At 42.0% G+C, this 20,688-nt stretch overlaps 1 protein-coding gene across 1 annotated transcript in view; it reads left to right on the plus strand.

Moving 5' to 3' along the window:
* SEL1L3 (SEL1L family member 3) overlaps window positions 1-20,688 on the plus strand; it is a 97,851-nt gene that overhangs the window by 68,931 nt on the left and 8,232 nt on the right. The window contains exons 15-23 of the mRNA XM_031436439.2: window positions 800-976; window positions 3,309-3,436; window positions 6,238-6,321; window positions 13,272-13,362; window positions 13,495-13,579; window positions 14,672-14,781; window positions 18,857-18,984; window positions 19,597-19,699; window positions 19,781-19,853. Of these exons, the coding sequence (XP_031292299.2) occupies window positions 800-976; window positions 3,309-3,436; window positions 6,238-6,321; window positions 13,272-13,362; window positions 13,495-13,579; window positions 14,672-14,781; window positions 18,857-18,984; window positions 19,597-19,699; window positions 19,781-19,853 (979 nt within the window). The remainder of the gene's footprint in view (window positions 1-799; window positions 977-3,308; window positions 3,437-6,237; window positions 6,322-13,271; window positions 13,363-13,494; window positions 13,580-14,671; window positions 14,782-18,856; window positions 18,985-19,596; window positions 19,700-19,780; window positions 19,854-20,688) is intronic.

Raw genomic sequence — 20,688 nt, forward strand, 5'->3', positions numbered from 1 at the left:
AAAGAAAGAAGGAGAACACTGAATGCCCAGGTTTGCATACTTGCACCCCTGCCCGGCTCCTGAGCCTTCAACAACCAGGCTCCAGGCGGCCGCACAGAAGCAGGTGGGAGCACCTGGGGAGAGCAGAGGCGGGCACCTGAGAGCATGAGTCAGCAAGAACAGGGAGGCTCCCATGAAGCAGCCCCTCCCTGGGACAGTCCCAGGCTTACAGGTCTGAAACCTCCCTGCCTTCTCCACCGCCCTCTCCTCTGTGTCAGCCCCGACCAGATGCTACCCGGCAGAGACGGGATGCTGAGCGATCACACGACACCTGTGCTTTGCAAGTAGGATGTTGTGGCTGCTTTCTGCAGAGGGTTTGTTGGTGTTTGCGGCAGAGGAATCAGCAGATGGGCAGGCAGGCCACCTAGAAACCGTCCCAGCCAGGGCAGACTTCTGGCCTCCTATCACATTTGAGCGCTCTTGAATTTCAAGGGCATCACTGATACCGCAGGGCAGTAAGAATCCTTTTGTAGACAAGGATGCTGCGTAAGAGCCCCCAGGGGCTGAGTGATGACCTGGGGTCCAGCATCACTGCTGAGCTGGAAGGCAGAAATCCCAGCAGCAGCCGGGTGAAACCCTCCCAGGAAGACACTAAGGCGGCCTCTGTTTTCCAGCATGTAGCTTTCCTTTAATGCCATCTGCCCCTGAAAAAGAGTCAGGAAGGTTTTGGGTAGACTCAGGCAGAATGCCTTCACAACAATTGATTCTCTTTAGGTTTCATTTAAAAAAAAAAAAAAGTAATTCTTGTTCTGAAATCCAGGGACTGCATCAGGCTGTCAATGGCCTGGGATGGTATTACCACAAATTCAAGAAAAATTATGCCAAAGCAGCAAAGTACTGGTTAAAAGCAGAAGAAATGGGAAACCCAGATGCCTCATACAATCTTGGAGTCCTGTATTTGGATGGCATTTTCCCAGGAGTTCCTGGAAGGAATCAAGTGAGTAAGACCTGAGACCAGCCATGGCCCCAGGGTTGGGACAGACACCACCCAAGACACAGACCATGATCTCAGGGAACTCAAGGGCCCAGTTAGGAACACAAGAGAGGGAGGGCAAAGGCTGACATTAGCCAGATGCCAAGTATGTGCTAACTGCCAAACAGTTCTCAAAAGGGGAAATAGTAAAGGCTGAAGCAGTCAGGAAGGCTTCATGGAAGAGGAGGCCTGAGCACAGGAGAGGAGAAGGAGATGATACAAGGTGAGAGTGAGTGACAGAGGGTGCAGAGATTGGTGATTGATCTTACTGGAAGCAAAGAGCTGGATCTAAATAGGGTTGCCCAGTATGAGACCAGATTTAATAATAATGAAGACAACAATTGAAAAACAAACAATAATGAAAACACAATCTTTAGTGTTTGCTGAAGACTTCCTCTGGGCCAGAGACTCATAAGCACTTTCCGTGGGCTGTCCTGTGTCATTCTAACCACCTTCTGGAATAGTTACTATTACTACTTTTCTGTTATGGAATAAGCAACCGAGGCTCTGACAGGTTACATAACTTACTCAGAGTCATACTCCTTGTAGAGTCAGGCCCTGGTCCTCTTGTGAAATGGAAGCCCCTTGTTATTCATAATAATACTGATGGTAATAGTAATCCGAGCACCATTCAACAAATTACTGAACACCTGTCCTAGGTCAGGCACTCTTCCAGGCAGTGGAGATGCAGCAGCAGACAAAACAGTCCCTGCTTTGGGGAAACTTACATTCCGATGGGGCAGAAAGATAATAAACAAATGTGTAGTATGAGGGCAGGGGGAGATAAGGATTATGGGAAGAAATAAAGCAGGATAAGGAGGATCGGGAGGGTGGAGATTGGGGGGATGCTATGTGATAAGGGAGATCAGACACCTCCCTGATAATGTGACATTGTACAGATTCCTAGAGGAGTCTCATGAATATCCAGAACATTCCGGAAAGAGAGCAAAAGCCCCTAGAAGAAAGCAGGTTTGGCAGGTTCAAGGAAGAGCAGGGAGGCGGGAGGGTGGGGGCAAGGAGCAGAGAAGTGGGGTGAGGGGGAGAGAAGGTCAAGGAGGCAGGCGCCCTGGTCCACGTGAGGATGCAGCTGCTCTGGGCGGGACGTGCCAGCTCTCAACAGGGCAGTGATATGCTGTGTTTTAAAAGGCTTCTCCTGGATCCTGATGGAGACCAGGCTTGAAGGAACAAGAGCAAGAGCAGGGGGTTAATGATTGAATCCAAGTGAGGAAGAGTGGGTAGTATCAGAAGACGGGCTGAGATGGGACTAGATTCTGGATGTATTTTGAAGGTCAAGGTGACAGGATTTGAAGATGATTGGATGTCAGGTACGAGAAGGGGAGAGGAGTCAGGATGACTTCAAAGTATTTGGCATGTATTGAGATGGGAAGAAAAGAGGGGGCATTTGGGGATGGGCAGCCTTTGGCAGCAGATTTGCGGCTGAGGAATCAGATTATTTTTTGTGAAGCATGGTGCCAAGCCTCGAGAATACGTTATCTCATTGAATCCTTGAAACAAACTTTCATGCTGGATACTCTCCAGAGGCACTTTTTTCAGATGTAGAAATTGAGTTATTCTTTTAGTTGGAGAGATCAACTAACACACCCAAGGTCGCACAGCTAGTTGGGAGCAGAGCTGGATTTGAACCCAGGTCTATCTGGCTTCAAAACTTAAAAATACTTTTAAGCCCTCTGCTTAAAAATGGTGGTCAACTGTCTGGGAAAAAATCATAGTAATCAGTGGAACGTATACCCATCTAAGTGTTTGTTTTGTTTTTTCCCTCTACCTCTCTTTGACTCCGTGTGAGGTTGTATATTTTTATGCCTTGCAAATGTCTCAGCTCTCCCACACATCTGCGAGCCTGGATTTTTTATTGTCATATTCTAATTCTCACCTTCCTACTGGGGATGCAGTGTTTGCACTTGAATTCGAAGAAAGGTATTAAGCAAGGTTAGGAAAACAAGTGCCTGAGTTTCCACCTGGTGTGACTTGATGTGGTCTTCTGTCTAGCTGGTGGGGGTTACTCGAGGATCCGATGAGAGGGCAATGATACCGGCAGCGTCGTGTTGTCTTATTTATCGGGCACACTTAACAGAATAGCCGTGGTCAAGGGCATCACATAGGGAGGCCAGCTTGTGCGACTGACTGTCTTCCTGGAACTTGACTTGGTCTTCTTAAAGATAGCAGAAGTTATAAACCTGTGATGTTTGTATCAGTTACCTCACCAGTTAAGCTCTGATGAAACCAGCCCGGGAGGACTTCTCCCTCATGAGAGTGACATGTGTTCATCTCTTTGCAGACTTTAGCTGGTGAATATTTCCACAAAGCTGCACAAGGTGGACACATAGAAGGAACCTTGTGGTGTTCTCTCTACTATATCACAGGCAACCTGGAGACGTTCCCTCGCGATCCTGAGAAGGCTGTTGTGTAAGAACCCTGCAGATGCTGCGTGTGAAGGGAAAGCCATATACTGTATTCACCATGCCTAAGAAAATAGCGTTCTTTTTTCTTTTATTCTTTTTTTTGCATTAAAATTTGTTTATTTTAATTTTATCATTTACACGTGCACAGAGTTTAAAGAGCCAAATCATTTGAGGCAAATTTTTAAAAATTTAATTAAAAAAATAATTTGACGAGTGAAAACAGGAAGTCTCCCCCAACCACACTCCATTTTCTGCTCCCTAGAATAAATCACTTCTCAGCGTTTAATTATTTCTTTTTTATTTGCCTCTATCTCTAAATAACTACTATTTCTTGTTCTATTATTTATAGGCATTGTCTGATGATATGCCAGTGGGAAAGATAAAGTATACAGTTCCCTTTTACTCTGCCACCTCTTGCTACCCGACACATTCACACTTCCTACCCTCTCCCATCTTCCTAATATGTGCATCACTGGTTTGGTTGGGCTGGTATCTGGGTTTACACTTATTTATTATGACTGTTTAACACTGTTCACAGCTGAGCCATGTGGTATACTATGACTGCTTTTTCTTTCTTGCATAACTTTTGGTTTTCTGTGGAATAATAATCATTTTTTATTGTTATTTATTTCCTTCACTCCCTGTGTACTTCTCATTTCCTGTATACTTGATCTCCACATTCTCCTTCAGTTTTCTAAATCTCCTCTCAATACGTCTATACCCATCAGTTCTTCTATTCATTTAATCTTCTTGGTGACATCTCTCTAGGAGTCTTTATTCAAGAAGAGCTGTCCTCCTGAAATTAACTTGATCATCATTGTGGGTTTCCCTTCCCTTTCATCTCTGTCTTATTTGGTTCTCCTCTTTGCTGGACCATTTTTCTTCCTCTTTCTTGGTTGACTCCTACATCTTGGTAGCTACCCTCCAGTAGCTTCCTGACTATGACTAGGAGGCACATTTTTGAGGTCTTACGTATCTGAAAATGTTTTACATAGATTTGCAAACTATGGCCAACGGATAACATGTGGCCCACTGCCCATCTCGTATGGCCCCAGGAGTAAAGAAGCCTTTTTATATTTTTAAAGGGTTTTATATTTCTTTGGTGGAGGTAGGTAATTAGGTTCACTTACTTATTTTAGAGGTGGTGCCGGGGATTGAACCCAGGACCTCGTGCATGCTAAGCATGCACTCTACAGCTTGAGCTACACCTCCTCATGGGTTTTACATTTTTAAAAGGTTATACAATGAAGAAAATACAACAGACACTGTATGTAGCCTACAAGGTTTAAAATATCTTGCCCTTTACAGAAAAAAAAGTTTGAATACTTCTGCTTTAGACACTTCCACCTCGTATGTATAGTCTGGCTCTTCAAAAGGTTATTTTTCATAAGACATTTGAAAGCAAATTTAATCTGACCTGAACTCAGTGATGAAACTTGGCTTAGACAGACTTGGGGCTTTTTATCATTATTAGTTAGGCTATTTGGTGTGAACATTCATATGTTTCATATTTTCTTGTTTGCCTTTTGTTATTGACTTCTAGCTTAATTACACTGTGATCTGAGAATATATTCTGAATGACTTCAGTCCTTTAAAATGGGTTGAGGCTTGCTTTATGACCAGAATATGGTCAATTTTTATATATGCTTTATAGTCTCTTTAAAAAAGTGTGTTTTCTGAACTGGTTGGGCACAGCATTCTACATATATATCAATTACATCAAGTTGGGTAATTGTGTTGGTCAGATCTCCTACATACTTTCTGATTTTTTTCTTCTTGTTGTATCAGTTATTGAAAGAAGTGCATTAAAATCTCACATTATGAGTGTATACTTTTCTAGTTCTTTAAGTCCTGTCAATTATATATTTTGAATATATAATGGATCATAGAGATTGAAAATTGTTTTACTTTCTTAGTGACCTTTCTATCATGTCACAATGTCGTCTTTATCTCTGTTGGTGGTCCTTGCCTTAAAGCCTACTTTTTCTGAGGTTAGTTTAGGTACACCTGCTTTTTTTTTTGTTACAGTTGCATGTTCTATCTTTTCCATTCTTTCACTTTCATTCTCTCTCTGTCTTTTAATTTTCATGTGTCTCTTGTAAGTAGCCTGTAATTGGGGATTGTGTACTTTTTGTTTAGTCTTACAATTTTAGTTCTCAATTGATATATTTAGCTCATTTACATTTAATGTAAATATGGTTATATTTAGTTTTAAATCTGCCATTTTACTGTTTATTCTGTCTGTCCCATCTGTTCCTTGTACCTTAATTCTCTTTTCTTGCCCTTACTTTAAATTAATCAAGTGTTTTTTTCAAGTATTTTAAAAAATTATTGTATTTGCCCCTTTTCATTAGTTTGTCAGTTACATATTTTTATAATGTTCTTTCAGTGATTGTCAATCTAAAGATTACAACAGACTAGTTTATTATTAGTACTCTTCTGGGATAAATTAAGGGGCAGAAACAAAATAGGGAAACCTTATAATAAATCAGTAAACATGTTTTAATGGAGACAGTACTAGAACGCTTGATAAAGGTTATTTTTTTTTTCCATATTGGCGGACATTTTTCATGTCTTTGTTTCCAAGAATGAGAGTGCCTAAGATTCATTAGAAAGGGCACTGAATGCCAGGCACTCAAAATGTATCTTTCTTTACCTTCTTAACATTCGGTTCTGGTTTGTTGCTCCATAAAAATTCTCACAAGCAAAATATTCCCCAAGTGGGATTTATAAAATCATATGAAGCAAAAAGCAATTGTTTAATTTGCCACAGTTTGGATATTTTCTCTTCTGTTTCCTTTCCAGATGGGCAAAGCACGTAGCTGAGAAAAATGGCTACTTGGGCCACGTCATTCGCCAAGGCCTCAACGCCTACCTGGAGGGCTCTTGGTAAGTTAGATTGAACTTTCTCAGTCCTTACCTTTCAATCTGTCAGCGTAGTCTTATGAGATGGAGTCTTAAAATGCAACTGAAAAAGCAATTTGCAGGGAAATCATAGCCTCCCAGTAATGATATTCAGAGTTTCACTGACTGATTGGCTGTTGATTGGAAAACATAGCATTTCCATGTTTAATTATACACAAAAATTAGTTCTTTGGGGGGAGCGTCCACATTCATCAAGCTGAGAGACACACGAATACTGTTGACTTCTCTTCCCTTCAAGCTCACTCTTCTCGGTTTCAGAGTCTGGAGATAGCTCAGGGGATCCTAGCTGACCCTCTGTCTCTCACTAGCAGGCCACAGAAAGTCCAGGATTTCCACCTTGTTCCTGGGAAGGAGAGAAAGCTCAGGCTACATCTTCCCATAGATATTTCACTGCATCTTCCAGGAGCCTAGGGTTGCTGGAATTCACTCACTAGACATCCATTGTCACAGCCAGATAGACTGTACCTGTAACCTTCTTCTGATGGAGTTAGCAAATCCTGTCCTGTACTGACTGGGTTGAGACACCACACGTGAGGACTTGTAAATACCCTCCATTTGCTTTCACTTGATTTTACAAAAAAGGACACACTTTTCCAAACTCAACCTGAATCCATCTTTTTGTTTCTTCTATCAGGCCTTGCACTCCAGCTTACTTTTCCTTGGGCCACATTTTCTTGGCTCGTTGATTACCTAAGTGATCTGGGTATTTCCATAATAACTAAAATGGATATGCAAATCAGCACACATCCCATTGGTCCACTGCCTCAAAGACATTAGAGCAGACCTATCATCAATCATACTCAGATCCAACTCTTAATTAGAAATTAATATATAAGTCCAAAAGAATGCCATTTTCTCCTTTGGTCCGTGGGCGCCCATGTAACCTACAGAGAGCATCTCAGTGAAGGAGAATCTCAAATTAGAGAATGAGTCCAGTGCAAAAAGCATGAGATAAAAGTGTTTATTATTATTATCCTGTGAAAGTTTATCACCTGTGGCCTCATTTTGCATAATCAGAGAGAAATCTTTCAATGCAATGATCATTTTCAGATTGATACAGCTTACAATTTTTGTGCTGTTTTATCTTGTTTCCCAAATGAGCCTCAGTTCATAAAACTGCACTGACTTTGACTTTCACTTGTTCTCTATGTCTCACCCTCCAAGTTCCCCTCCCTTTACTCCCCACTGCTTCTTAGGGGAAACTAAGCATTCAGACCTCCAAGTGTTTATACGTGGGGTTTTCCCAAAGGGAGAGCATATCTGTAAACACCCTCTCAACACACACACACCCCCAAGATGTCTGACACTTTTTCCCATAAAGAGAGTATCTGCTAATAGCTTAGCTTCCTTGCCTACTTTTGAATTTAACATCACAAAGCAGTTCAGGGCGCACACTTAAACATTTGCTGTGAAGGTCAAGAGGAATTAAGGTTTTTGTTGCCTGCTGTCCTCAGAATATTCAGCCACATTGCACGATTGATTTTTTTTTTTTTTTTTTTTTTGCAGGGGGGAGGAGGGCTAAATGTGTTCTACACTGTTGGTGACTTTGGGTTCAGTTCAGCAGATTTTACTGAGTACACTTAAATGCAAGGTACCTTGCCGTAGCTGTAGGGGATGCCACGAATAAGGCTGGGGGAAGTCTGCTGCCTCTTCTCTTCCTTGTGCCAAACTACCTGCCATGCCCATATTCTCTCTGACCTCTGGGGCTTTGCACTTGCTGTTCCCTCTGCCCAGAAGTTCTGCCTAACTCCTTACTCCTTTTTGTCCTTGCATGGATCATGATTGCTCTTTATTTGTTGATTGCCCTGGGGTGTGTAGCCCAGTGCCCAGTACCCGGTGACACCTAGGAAGTACTCAAAAACTACTGAGAGAATGAACTAAGGCCAATAGACAGAACAACCATAACTCAAGGGCCATGAGCAGTATTTAAAGAATATCAAAGAAATAGGAAAGTTCTGGGTATGTCTAGAAAACTTTGTCACCCAGTTTGCCTTGAGGGTAAAATTTGTAAAAGGGAGGGAAAAATGGCAAGATCAAAGTGATGATGCATTGTGGACTTTTGAATAGCAGGTCATATACTTTTTACTTCATTTGTGGGGCAGTGGGGAGCCACTGATGGTTTGGGGAGAGGGTAGTGACATGACAAGGCTGGGTTCTGAGATGCTTAATCAGACACCTGTGAATGGTGGTGAAGAGAGGGGAGAGCGTGAATCCAGGAGCTAGTTCGCAATCCAGGTCAAAGGAGCTGAACTTTTGAGCTGGAGCTGTGGTCTGAGCCAGGGAAGTTGTTCTCCTGTCTTTTATCACACAACAATTGATACAAACCAAATAATGTGTGCCATGTGTGTAAGTTCCAAAGCCTAACAACAAAATGAACACCTGTAAGCCTACCACCCTATTTAAGAAGATGAACTGTTGAAGCCCCCTCCATGTCCTGCCCACATGAAACAAGCCCCGCCCTCCACCCCCGGAACTAGCCGTCATCCTGAGCCCTGCTGTTGCCCTGCCGCTGACTCTCTTTAGATTTGCCGTATGTGGATATATTCCTAAGCAATAGATTTGACTTGGTTCTGAACTTTACTTCATTAGAATCATATTATATATAATTCTTCAACTGCTTTTTTTAATTTGTTTGCTTAACCTCATGTTTCTGAGATTTATTATCTTTTGATACAGGTGTCCATAGGTCATTCATTTTCGTTGCTGTCATAAATCACAATTTACTTAACAATTCTCATATTAACATATATTTGGGTTGTTTCCCATTTTTTAAAAAAGAGCGATGTGGCCATAAACATTTTTTTGTGTGTGTATCCTGGCACATATAAGAAGAGTTTCTCTAAAATATAATCTAAAGAGTGGGGTCACAGGCTAGGCGTGTGTTCAACTTTACAAGATAATGCCAACTGTTTTCCAGACTATTCTACCAATTTATACTCTGTTAACCATGTATAAATCTCTGTTTCTCCATACCCTTGCCAACCTTGATGCTGGTGCTAAGTATTGTAAAAGATACGTCTTAATCTGGACTTGAGACCATTTCCTCTCAACAGGAAGAAACATCTAGTATCCATCCCAAAGTGAAAAATCTTTGTCCAAATATATTTGACACAAAGTGGTTCTATCTCTTCTGCTCTCTGAGCCTCCAAACCGGCCCCCTGAGTTTAACAGGAAATAAATGAGTGTTGGCTTCCCCACACCACCACGTGGCGTTTTTTTGATACCATCTATTTTGCTGTAATAGAACTAAATCATCCATCAGTGTCTCAAGTCCATCCCCTTTTTTTCATTTTCCATGAGTGAATTTATTCTGGACATTATTTTCAAATTACATGTGTCAGTTTGATGAGCTTGTGATTTTCTGTGTTGTTCCAAGATTTATATGGGATAGTTTAAAAGAGGACCGTGATGGAAAAGGGAGCTTTTCGCTGTATCGGCATAATATGGAAGATAATGTTGTCCTGCCCGAGGCTGTCCTCGGACATCAGGAGAAGTCAGCTAAGGAGAGGCTGCCCGTCATGTTTCATTTCCCTCCAGCGTATCCCTCTCTCTGTGTGTTTTATCTGTGAGCTGTGTGTTCTATTGTCCTTTGTCTTAAACATGCCCCAAATGCTTAGCCCAGGAGGTTAGCCAGATTCTCGTAAGCTTGAGGCAAGACAAGCAGGCACGCAAAATTCCACTTGAAAGAGACGCATCTTTTTGCCACAGAGCAAGGTTCTTAAATTCCACTGAGACACCAGATCTTTTTTTTTAATCCTTCCACTTTGAGCTGCTTCAGACATTGGAAGAAAAGAGCACAGAGAAAATAATAGAATTGTTTGAGAAACTGCTCAGAGATACTCAAATTCACAATTCACAGCAAGCAGCCACATGACTGATTATTAAGATGCATCGTTATGAAAGTTCTGTAAACAAATGTGCCGAGTCTGAAGTGGAAAGGCAGCAAATATTCCCCTGAACTCATTCTTTATTCTAAATCCCCTCCTCTCTGCATACCTCCACCCTATCCCCATCAGAATGACTGCCTGGAGGACAGTTTCACTTTTGTGCGTTGGAAATAAAGCTGGATGCTCTGGTCGACTTCCTAAACCTTGAAGAAATTCACGGAAGGACAGTACAGTTTTGTGGCTTGTCTTTGGGCTTCCTGCACAGAGCAAATACCGAGTAAATATTTGTTTTATGAATATAAGGATAGAAATACCTGTAATTAATACTTTTAGGCAGTTTCAGCTGAGACACAAGAAAGAGCAAAGTGCTGGGAGGCTGAATGAAGATAGGGTTTCTGCAGAGATGTTATTTCTGCAGTCTTTTAATAAGCTGAGAAAGTCTTGTCTTCAGTGTCCTGACCCTTGCCTAGAGTTCACTCTTCAATATATGAAAACGGATGGTGGTGGTTTTAGAGTCCACCATCTCTTATGATGGCTTCTGCAAGATGGAAGACTGCGTAGATGTCTGTTCACTGCTTCTATTGACGCCAGTGTTTTTAGACGTCTCTTTTTGATGGATTTCAGTGCTTCCTCAAAGGAAATGCTTGCGAATTCTGTGAAATTTCCTGCTGACTTATGTGATATTTGGACAATGGAAGTCTTCCTCTAAAACGTGTTCCTCCCTTCTCTACCCCTCCACCCAAGTAACTTTAGAGACAAGATATTGTCTTTATAAAATTTAACATGGTGACTCTGTTCTTACAGGAAGTGTCAACCTTGTACCCCACCCCCTCCCCAAATCCTAATAGTCTGCCCAACTGCTGTCTAAGAAAAACTCACTTTATTACATTGCAGTAACATGAGCCCCATTCTATCCAGTTCCAGCAGCAGAGGGAGCCTGCCTGATATTTGACCTTGGGCTGGCAAATCTACACCATCTCCTTCCCTCATTCATCTTGGGGGAAACTGAGGCACTGGGGAAACCTGAGTGTCTCCAAAGAAGCCTGACATTGTAAGACCTTTGGAACTGGACCTTACTGTACAATGATGGGGACTTTCTGCTGAGCCTCCCTTGCCGGTTCTCCCATCTGAGGTCTGCTCTGAATATTCTTGTCACCAAACGTGACTTTTGCAGGCTGTGCAGAAAGTGCCTGGGGGTCTCTGTGTCGCTGCAGTTGTGGGCTTGTTATCTGGCTTGTCGGTGCGGGGACACTGCTGAGCCAGCCTCCTCTCTTGAGTGTGAGTCATGCCTGACTGGTCAGCTGCCTTGGGTATCCCAGGGGCTCAGAATTAGCCCAGTCAGCAGCCACACGGCCCGTGACTTGCAGTCTGTCTGATTTAAGGTCTGCCTGTCGTAACTTGACCTCCAGGTCACCTCTCTTTCCCGAGGGATGGCCTGCCGGAAGCTCTTTGGCAATGTAGAAAGGATGACTTCAAGATCTGCTTCCTTATGCCCCTACCCCCGCCTCCCCTCACCCTTCCTTAAACCGGTTCCTAGGTGGAGCTAAAACTAAGAAAGAGTTCTTAATATCAGCTACTGAAAATAAAAACTAAGCTTTAGGAACAACTGTTTATGACTAAAATAAATTTTTATTCATGAGATGGGTAACAGAAAGAAAATGGAGGAAATCAGATAAATAAAAAGAAAAATAAAAATCACTTGCGTTCTCACCACCTGGAGCTAAGTCCTATTAACATTTTGGTAGATCATTTTTAGGTTTTGGGTTTTTCCTCTGTGTGTATATATATATCCGTGTCTGTGTATCCATGTGTGTATTCAATTTTATTTTTGTTTTACAAAAGTGGAATTTCACTGTTTTTTTTAATCCTGCTTTTTTTTTTTTCACCCAATGGAAAATTCTGTGTAGACATCTTTCTACTTTTTTGAATACTCTTCCTCCACCTCATTTTTAACGGCCTCATCTGAAGGGGGCTACACCGTGGGTTCATTTAACTAGTCACTGATTTTCAGGTATTTGAGTTGTTTCTAGGTTTTTTGTTTGTTTGTTTGTTTTTCTTCATGCACATAGACGCTCTGCCATGAACTCTGTTGCCACAGAATCTTAGCATATGTTTCTGATTGTTTCTTTAGAATAAACCCTCGGGAGGCAGAACTGATGGGCCAGGTGGTGTGCACATTCTTAAGACTTCCCATATTTTTGTGTGTGTTGGGGGGTAGGGGTATGTATTTGTTTATTTTTTAACCGGAGGTCCTGGGGATTGAACCTAGGACCTCATGCATGCTAAGCACTCGCTCCACCACTGAGCTAAACCCTCCCTGCAAGACTTCCCACATTTAATCATTGCATTAATTGGCCTGCCACTAGCAGTGATTGTAAGAATATGTCCGTTTGCCCCAAGCCCTTGCTGCTATCCGTATTATGAATTGGACCTTTCCAGCCTTTCAACAGATGAAAAGTGGTCTCTCATTGTTTTGCAAGTACTCAATTGCCACTGGTGTCGAATACATTTTTTTTCAGATGTGTTTTTGGCCATTGGTATCAAGCCCCTTGTAAACTGCTTCTCCTTTGCCAAACTTCTAATGTACCACAGAAGCTCAGCTTTAATTAAGCTTGTTCAGAATTCTAAGCCCCATAAAGCCCTTCACAAAACAGAGGACTGGAAAGTGCAGGGCTTTTTCTTAATGCCACTTATCTCCTCTAAGCGAGGACGGAGGATGGAAGGATTCAGGACTGAAAACTAACAGACAGCTCCCCCGCCAGCACGAGTCATACCATTCGGCCAGTAGAGGTAGCTGTTGCATCAGCTAGCTCCCAACCTTGTCTGTGAGTTCAGCCTTTAAGACAGAAAATAAATCAGTGCATGCGGTATTTTTAACAACAGTATTTATTTTAAAAAAAAAAATCATGATTTTGTGATTTTTAAAAAACTGCTTATTTTGTGCTCTCTTATGTGTGAGTATAAAGCTTTCCATGAATATTAGTAAGAGCCACTATGTGAAATTTATTATTAATCATCTATTTTTAGGCACGAAGCTTTGCTGTATTATGTTTTAGCAGCAGAAACTGGAATTGAAGTGTCACAGACAAATTTAGCACACATCTGTGAGGAGAGGCCAGTAAGTAAATGGATTCTTCCCAGTCTAGAAGCTCTAAGGTTAAGAGTAATGAATTGGGTTTTATGAAGGCAAAATTACTCACTTGGCCGAAATATTAATGAGTTAACTTTTTCTTCCCCTTCACCCTCTTAGGACCTGGCCAAGAGATACTTGGGTGTTAATTGTGTTTGGAGATACTATAATTTCTCTGTTTTTCAAATCGATGCTCCTTCATTTGGTATGTATAGAGAAACGGGCGCTAAATTGAAGCATTGGAGGCTTTTAATCTTTAGTAACAGGGAACATCCAACAGCTTTGTGGGGAGTGTTATATTTCTAAACAATTAAGAAAGAGAGTGAAAAATCTCAGCTATTAAGATCTTGCCTAAACTCTGCTTTCAGCCTCAAGCAATACATTTCTCTTCTTCCATTGTCCATCGAATGCTTGGACCCACAGTTTCTAAGGGATCAGTGAGAATTCGAAAGAGAAAGCTACTATGGAGAGATTCTCTGGGCCAGTCATTGCCTTTTGGCCCTCGGATGGATTCCCTGTCTTTCTGGCTCTGCAGGGTGTGTTAGGAGGCTGACCCTCAGAAACTACAGTTCCCAGACTCCTTTGCCCTGGGTCATCTCTTAGTTACAGCCAAAGGGAGGCCCTGGCAGGAAATTGCAGGGTGGGAAGGGGTAAGAAGCCCAAGTATTTCTCCCCTTCTCTCTTTGCTTTGGGCTGTTTCTGGCAATGGCTGCGTTTCCATGGTTCCAGCTCCTGCCCGGCAGTCCATCCCCTGTGGTCTCGGCTGGCCCCCAGCCCCGGGAAGGTAGTAGCTTCTTGCCTTGCTAACCACTCTTTCCCATTTGCACCTTCAGTTCTTCCAACCAGTTTCCAGTATTAAAATCCCTCTTTTGAACTACCTGACATAGATTCTATTTTGCTGATTGGACATTGAGTGAAATATACACTCTTAAACAAAACATTTTCTGCAGAGGAAAAATAAAGTATGTGGCTCAGACAGAGTAAAGAAATGCCCATCAGTCATCAAAACCAGGCAGCAAAATGTTGGTGCCCAAAACAGCCTTGGCTGATCTGGCTTTAAGATTGTAAGACACATTCAGGAGAGCTACCTGGCCAGGCAAGAAAACGTACCTAGAAATGGGGATGCTCAGTGAGAAACCCTTTTTTCCCCTCCCAACGTACCGTAGAAACCTAAATATGTGTCTGTATTCAGATTCTGGTGGGAAAAACTTGCAGTCACGCATATGAGCCAATCATTTAAAATGTCGGCCTGAAATAAAGCCACTTGACAAATGGACCTGTGCTTTTTGTCCTGCAGCCTATTTGAAAATGGGAGACCTTTACTACTATGGCCACCAAAACCAGTCACAGGACCTTGAGCTGTCTGTTCAGATGTACGCCCAAGCAGCCCTGGACGGAGACTCGCAGGTAAACGGCCACGGGAGCTCTTGGGGATGCTCGTTTGTGAGGTTGCAAGGCCCGGAGTCCTCACACACCCACCCATCTCTGTCTGCCTCACAGGTTACAAAGTCACTTCTCATCCATTTTCACGAGCCCCTCACAGCACCTCTCAAAGTACACTGACCATAGTGACGGACATTTATTGAGTACTTACTGTGTTTCCCATGCAGTCATCACAGCCATCTCATGGCAGGGGGGATTATTATAATTATTTTATAGTAGAGAATAGCAAAACTGTGGAAAGTTGCCCAAGGCCAGACAGTTAGTAGCTGAAGCAGCCATAGTCTAAACCCAGGTCTTCTGGCTCGAAACCCAGGGGTCTTTCTACCAGATGCCATCAAACTAACTCACCAGAATCTCAAGAAACTGGAAGTGTGGTCCAAATCCGGAGTAGTTTACTTGTATAGTTGGGCCAACACTTTAGTGCTAGGACTCTGCTCTCAGTAACCCTTTGATGGGGGGAAGTTCTTATTTTGAAATATTTTTAGATTTATAGAGAAGTTGTGTAGCCACAATATCGTTATCAAACTAAGGAATCAATGTGGATTCAATAATTACACTTTAGACTTTATTTGGGTTTCCTTAGTTTTTCCTCTGATGTTATTCTTCTGTTCCGGGGTTCCGCTCAGGAGCACACATTGTATTTAAGTGTCAAAATTTTTTCAGTCTTCTTCAATCTGGGACAGTCTGTCTTTGCTTGTCTTTCATGACTTTGACACTTTGGAAGAATCTGGTCAGATATTTTGTAGAATGTCCTTCGATTTGGGTCTGTCTTCTGTTTTCTCCCAAATAAATTGAGATAATGCACTTTGGGCCAGGATTGCCCAGAAATGATGTGTTCTTCTCAGTGTATCATATGAGGCCTTATTACTGGTGAGGTTAATCTCAACCACTTGGCTGAGGTGGTTTCTGCTGAGTTCTCCCCTATAAAGTTAGTATTTTTCTCTTTCTAATTTACAGGTATCTTAGGGAGACAGTTTGCAACAGTGCAGACATTCTATTTCTACTCAAACTCCTGTCCACTGATTTTAGTATCCTTCAGTAAATCTTGCCTGCAGCCACTAACTGTGGTGTGTGCCAATGATAATTTTCTATTTCTCTCATTCCTCCTACATTCGCTGATCGGAATTCTCTTGTGAGAATCTCAGGGCCGTTTCATGACGGAGGCTGAAATAGTTGTTACCCTCTTAAGCCACAGGTTCCTGGTGTGGTGGTTTGTGATCTGCTCACAGAGCAAAAGGTGGACACTCCTCCCCATCTCAGTCTTTTTTTGAAGGAAGTACTGCTTTTACTTTTACCCACATCCCTGTCACTTCACAGCTGTTTGGACGTGGCAAGTCCCTCAGTCACTGTCCTCGTGTTCTCACTTGTGAACCGGGGTTAATGACAGCCTCTCCCTCATAGGTTATGAGGATTAAATGCGATGTTTGACGTAAAGCACGGAGCCCAGCCCTGAGCAAGCTCAGTGCACATGATCTGCTCTATTGCTATTGAATTATTGGTGCTGAAAGGACTTGCTAGAGAGCCACACTCCCCTGGATGATTCCTGCTGTTACTCAGAATTAGGCCTGGACCTCTTTTTTTTTTTTTTTTCAGTTCTGATTTTTATTTGTTTGGAAGAAAATGTTATAAAAATATTAAAAAATAATTTTTAAAGAGAAAAAAAATCAAAGAATGCGCCCACAATTCCATGTCAAGAGTTTTATTCCTCCAGTTTTCATGTCCCTGTCTAGTCCTGGCCACAGGCGAGTGGATCTCTGTAATGGTAACTAGTGTCCACTTGAAAAACCTGCCTCTTTTCACGTATTGTAGGAATGCGTGCACTTTATTGCAGGGTGTCTGTAATTATTACTCTTAACTGCTGCCTCATAGTCTGTTGAGCTGATAGACTGTAATTTATTAAGTTTTATCTTATTGGTGGTCATTTATTCTCTTGTTTGCTAATTTATTTGTTGATTTGGCACATATTTATGTAGTCCTGTCACGTCTTAGACACAGCTTAGCGGTGGGGACGGAGGATTAAAAGATAGACAATATTTCTGTCTTCATGGGATTTACAGTCTATTAAGGAAGACGTGAAGGTCGTTCCCAATTACGTTGTAATTATAGCTAGTGCTACAATGAATGCTTCCATATTTCCATTTTTTTACTTCCATTTGAATAATTTCTATATAATCTGAGGGATAGTATTACTGAGTCAAACAGCCAGAATGCTTTTATGGCTACGACATAATAATAGTATGTTGCCAATTGGCTTTCTGAAAGGGTTTCCCAATTAATACATCACCAAGCAGTGCTTAAGTATAAAAGGATAACTGAAATCTTGTTAGCACTGGATGTTTTCACGACTTAGTTTTGCTAATTGAATAATTATAAGTTGATACTTCCTTATTGTTTTAAATTGTATTTATTTGACTGCTACTGGGGATGGACATCTTGACATGTATTTGTGATAATTTCCTCTTCATATTTTCTTATGTGAATTCTCTATTCTTACTCTTTGCCTGCTTATCTTTTGGAGTTTTGATATTTTTTTAATTTAAATTATAATTAGTTCTTTATACATTTGCCCAGTAGATAATGAACCTTAAACTATTACATTACAGACAAATATTCCCCTAGTCCATTTTCCCATTTATTTTAGTCTTATTATGTTTCCGTCATTCAGAGACTTTAAAATTTAATAAAGTCATTTTTTTCTAATACCTCAAGCTTTAAGAATACTTTCCTTTCAAGAAGTAGAGAAACAGTCTATTGTCTGTCTGTGTGTGTCTGTGTGAAATTTAAAGATGCCTAACACTTTTATCTGTTTAGAGGTTATTTGGCAGCATGGTGCAGGTTAAGATTTGAGACTTTGGACCCTGTCAGCTTGCGTTTTAATCCCAGATCTGCCCCTTTCCAGCTGTGTGACCTAGGGTGGATTTCTTAACTTCTCTGTGCCTCAGCTGATTATGAAGAAGGATAATAGTACCTATCTCAATTTGTTGTTATAAGGATTAAATAAATATATAAAAAACAGAGCAATGCCTCACATACAGCGAGCACTCAGAAAATGCTGGCTGCCATTATTTTTATCATGATTATCACATAGCCTACTTGTGAGAGCCCTGGTGTTTACAACCCGGGGGGGGGGGTGATTTTTATTTAGAATCAACTAAATGAAAGGAAAGGTAGCAGGGAGGATATAAGTCATTAAAGCGTGACCATTAATTCTTTGAAGGGCAACAATTCAGTGAAATTTATAAAGCCCTAAATATAAGTAACACCTCATTGTTTCTTTATTTCTTGGTCTGGCCACATGCTCAGCTCACAGTGGACAGTGCCTCTCTTCCAGGTGCTATGATAGTTTCCATCCTTCATGAAGCACCTCTATCATCAGGCTCTTAACTGTGTTGTTGTATTGGACCTTCACAGCCCCACAAGGCAGGTCCTACCCCTAAGAGTCAAGAACACAATGTATAATAAGAAAGAGGTAGGGAAGCGTACCAGAGAGGGGGTCTGTGCCAAAAGTAATCGAGAGAAGAGGTTTTCCACGCTGACCTAGGGAAGATGAGACAAACACCTACACATTATTCTGTGCATCAGAGACCCTCTCTACTTTAAACATGAGCCATGAGTAGCACCCCTAGCCACAAAAACATTTTGTTAGATTTCTGACTTGCTGGTGGTGACCCAGGGTATAGTCTGTAAGTGACGGACATTGCCTTTGACTCGATATTCTGGTTTTGTTGGTGATACAAGGGCACATTTTCCAGCAGGTTCTGTTTCGAGAGAGTGAGCAGGAAAGGACAGATTCCCCTGGTTGACTGGCTCTGAGCAGATGGGACGCAGCATCTTCTGAAAGCCTCCTGGTTCTCCTGCAAATAAATTTCTCAGATGCATATATTTAGGGAAACAATTCATCAATGAAGATGACAAAACCATCTGGCTCTAGGGACTGAAAAAAAATCTTAATGTTGTAAAAGTTTACATTCTGACAAAGGGTGTGCGTCTAGGTTTTATTATACGGAGGGAATGAGTTTTGTTTGTGGTTTGTTTTCAGGGATTTTTTAACCTGGCCCTGCTGATTGAGGAAGGTGCTAAAATCCCACATCATATTTTAGATTTCTTGGAAATTGACCCAAACATCCATTCTAATAATATCTCCATCCTCCGGGAACTGTATGAAAGGTAAGTTCAGAGCCTCTTTATTTTCCACTGGGGGAACCCAAGTGGGTGCTGTTTGCTTTTGGTTTCAGTTAGCCTTATTCTTATTTCCTAATGTCAGTGGTTGTAAAGGGCTCAGGATTTGTTTCCATTAAAGAACACTAAGCTGGACCCAAATTCACTCCTTTTTTTAGTATCTGAGGCTTATGATACAGAAAGTGCTTGATCTGAAGTTAAAATGCTGACCAAGGTTTTCAATGATCGTGGAAAAAATAATGTGTCTGATCCGCATGCTGTTCTACAAGATGGGGAGGCATTCCAATGTCTGGACTTTAGACAGACACTCGGAGAGAAGTATTGCTCAGCAGCCCCCGCGCTTTAAGGTCCTCCTTGACCTATTGGCTTTTTACGAAGGACAGGACTGACCTTTTTCTGAGATTTCTGCCAGAATCCTAGAATTTCAGGGCAGGACTAAACTCTTTAGAACTGGCTCTATTTCTTTTTCTTCTCATTTTACGTGTGTTCTTTTGACCTGAAGCAGAAGGATGTGGGTTTGAGGATCTGCTAATACGGGTCATAAGTAATACTACCAAAGCGGGCTGATGCATCTGGATGCCCTATGCTCTTTGTGTGCAGGTGCTGGAGCCATAGCAGCGAGGAGTCCTTCAGCCCCTGCTCCTTGGCCTGGCTTTACCTTAACCTCCGGCTTCTCTGGGGCGCCGTCCTGCACTCTGCACTGGTAGGAACCGTCTCCCTTCAGCCCTGCCCTCAGGGTCCCAGCCCTTTGTCAGCATCTGACATGTGTGTCCAATGTTTGCAGATCTACTTTCTGGGAACCTTCCTGCTGTCCGTATCGATCGCCTGGATCATGCAGTATTTCCAGTCTGTCTCAGGTAAAAGTTTACAAAAGGCCAGGGCAATAGAAAAAGTGTAGGGATTCTTTCTCCCCCACTGGAAAAATGACACTGTTCCTCCTCAGGCCATTAGGATGGTCATTCACAGTGTGGGGGTCACCCCGAGGGCTGTAACGTGACCTCTGGCTGATGAAAGGCTCCAATTGTATTTTTCAAAGTACGCAGAATTTTCTTTTTTAACAAGATGCTGAAGAAATTGGGCAAAAATGTCTTCTCCTGTTGAAAGTACACCTGCTATCAAAACTATACCTTGTGTGCCTTAAAATCCAAGTTCTGAGGCCCCTCCAGCACGAAGTCTTCCTGTTTATCCTGGTGAAGTAGTCAAACCTGTGGGATAATAAACAAGCACTTGTAATGAATACCCAGCCACATAGATTCAGAGAGAGGCGCCGAGGAGGACTGTGAAGCCAGCGTGTGGTCTAGTGTGGTTTCCACTCATCACTGTCACCTCTCTGAGCTAGTGCAGGGCAGGACTTAAGGAGATAGGCACCCCTGTCCTTTCGAGCTGGTGTAGAGTCCAGGCTTAGCTGTTCACTTAAGTGTGACATATGACCAGTTACCTCACCTTCCTGATCCCTCAGATTCTCATCAATAAAATGAGGTTCTAACAGTAGCTACTTCTCGGGGATATCAGGAGGGTTCAGTGAAAAAAATACACATAAGACGCCAAAATGACCACTGTAGTTAATATTAGCTGTTCTATTTATTTGACATACAATAGTGTTAGCTGTCATGTTTATCTTCTCTATAAGACCACAGGCAGAGTCAGAGGGAGGCCTTGGCCCCATCTCACACTTAGTAGGTGCTCAATTTT

This window comes from Camelus dromedarius, chromosome 1 (genome assembly GCF_036321535.1).
Source record: "Camelus dromedarius isolate mCamDro1 chromosome 1, mCamDro1.pat, whole genome shotgun sequence".
Lineage (NCBI taxonomy): Eukaryota > Metazoa > Chordata > Mammalia > Artiodactyla > Camelidae > Camelus > Camelus dromedarius.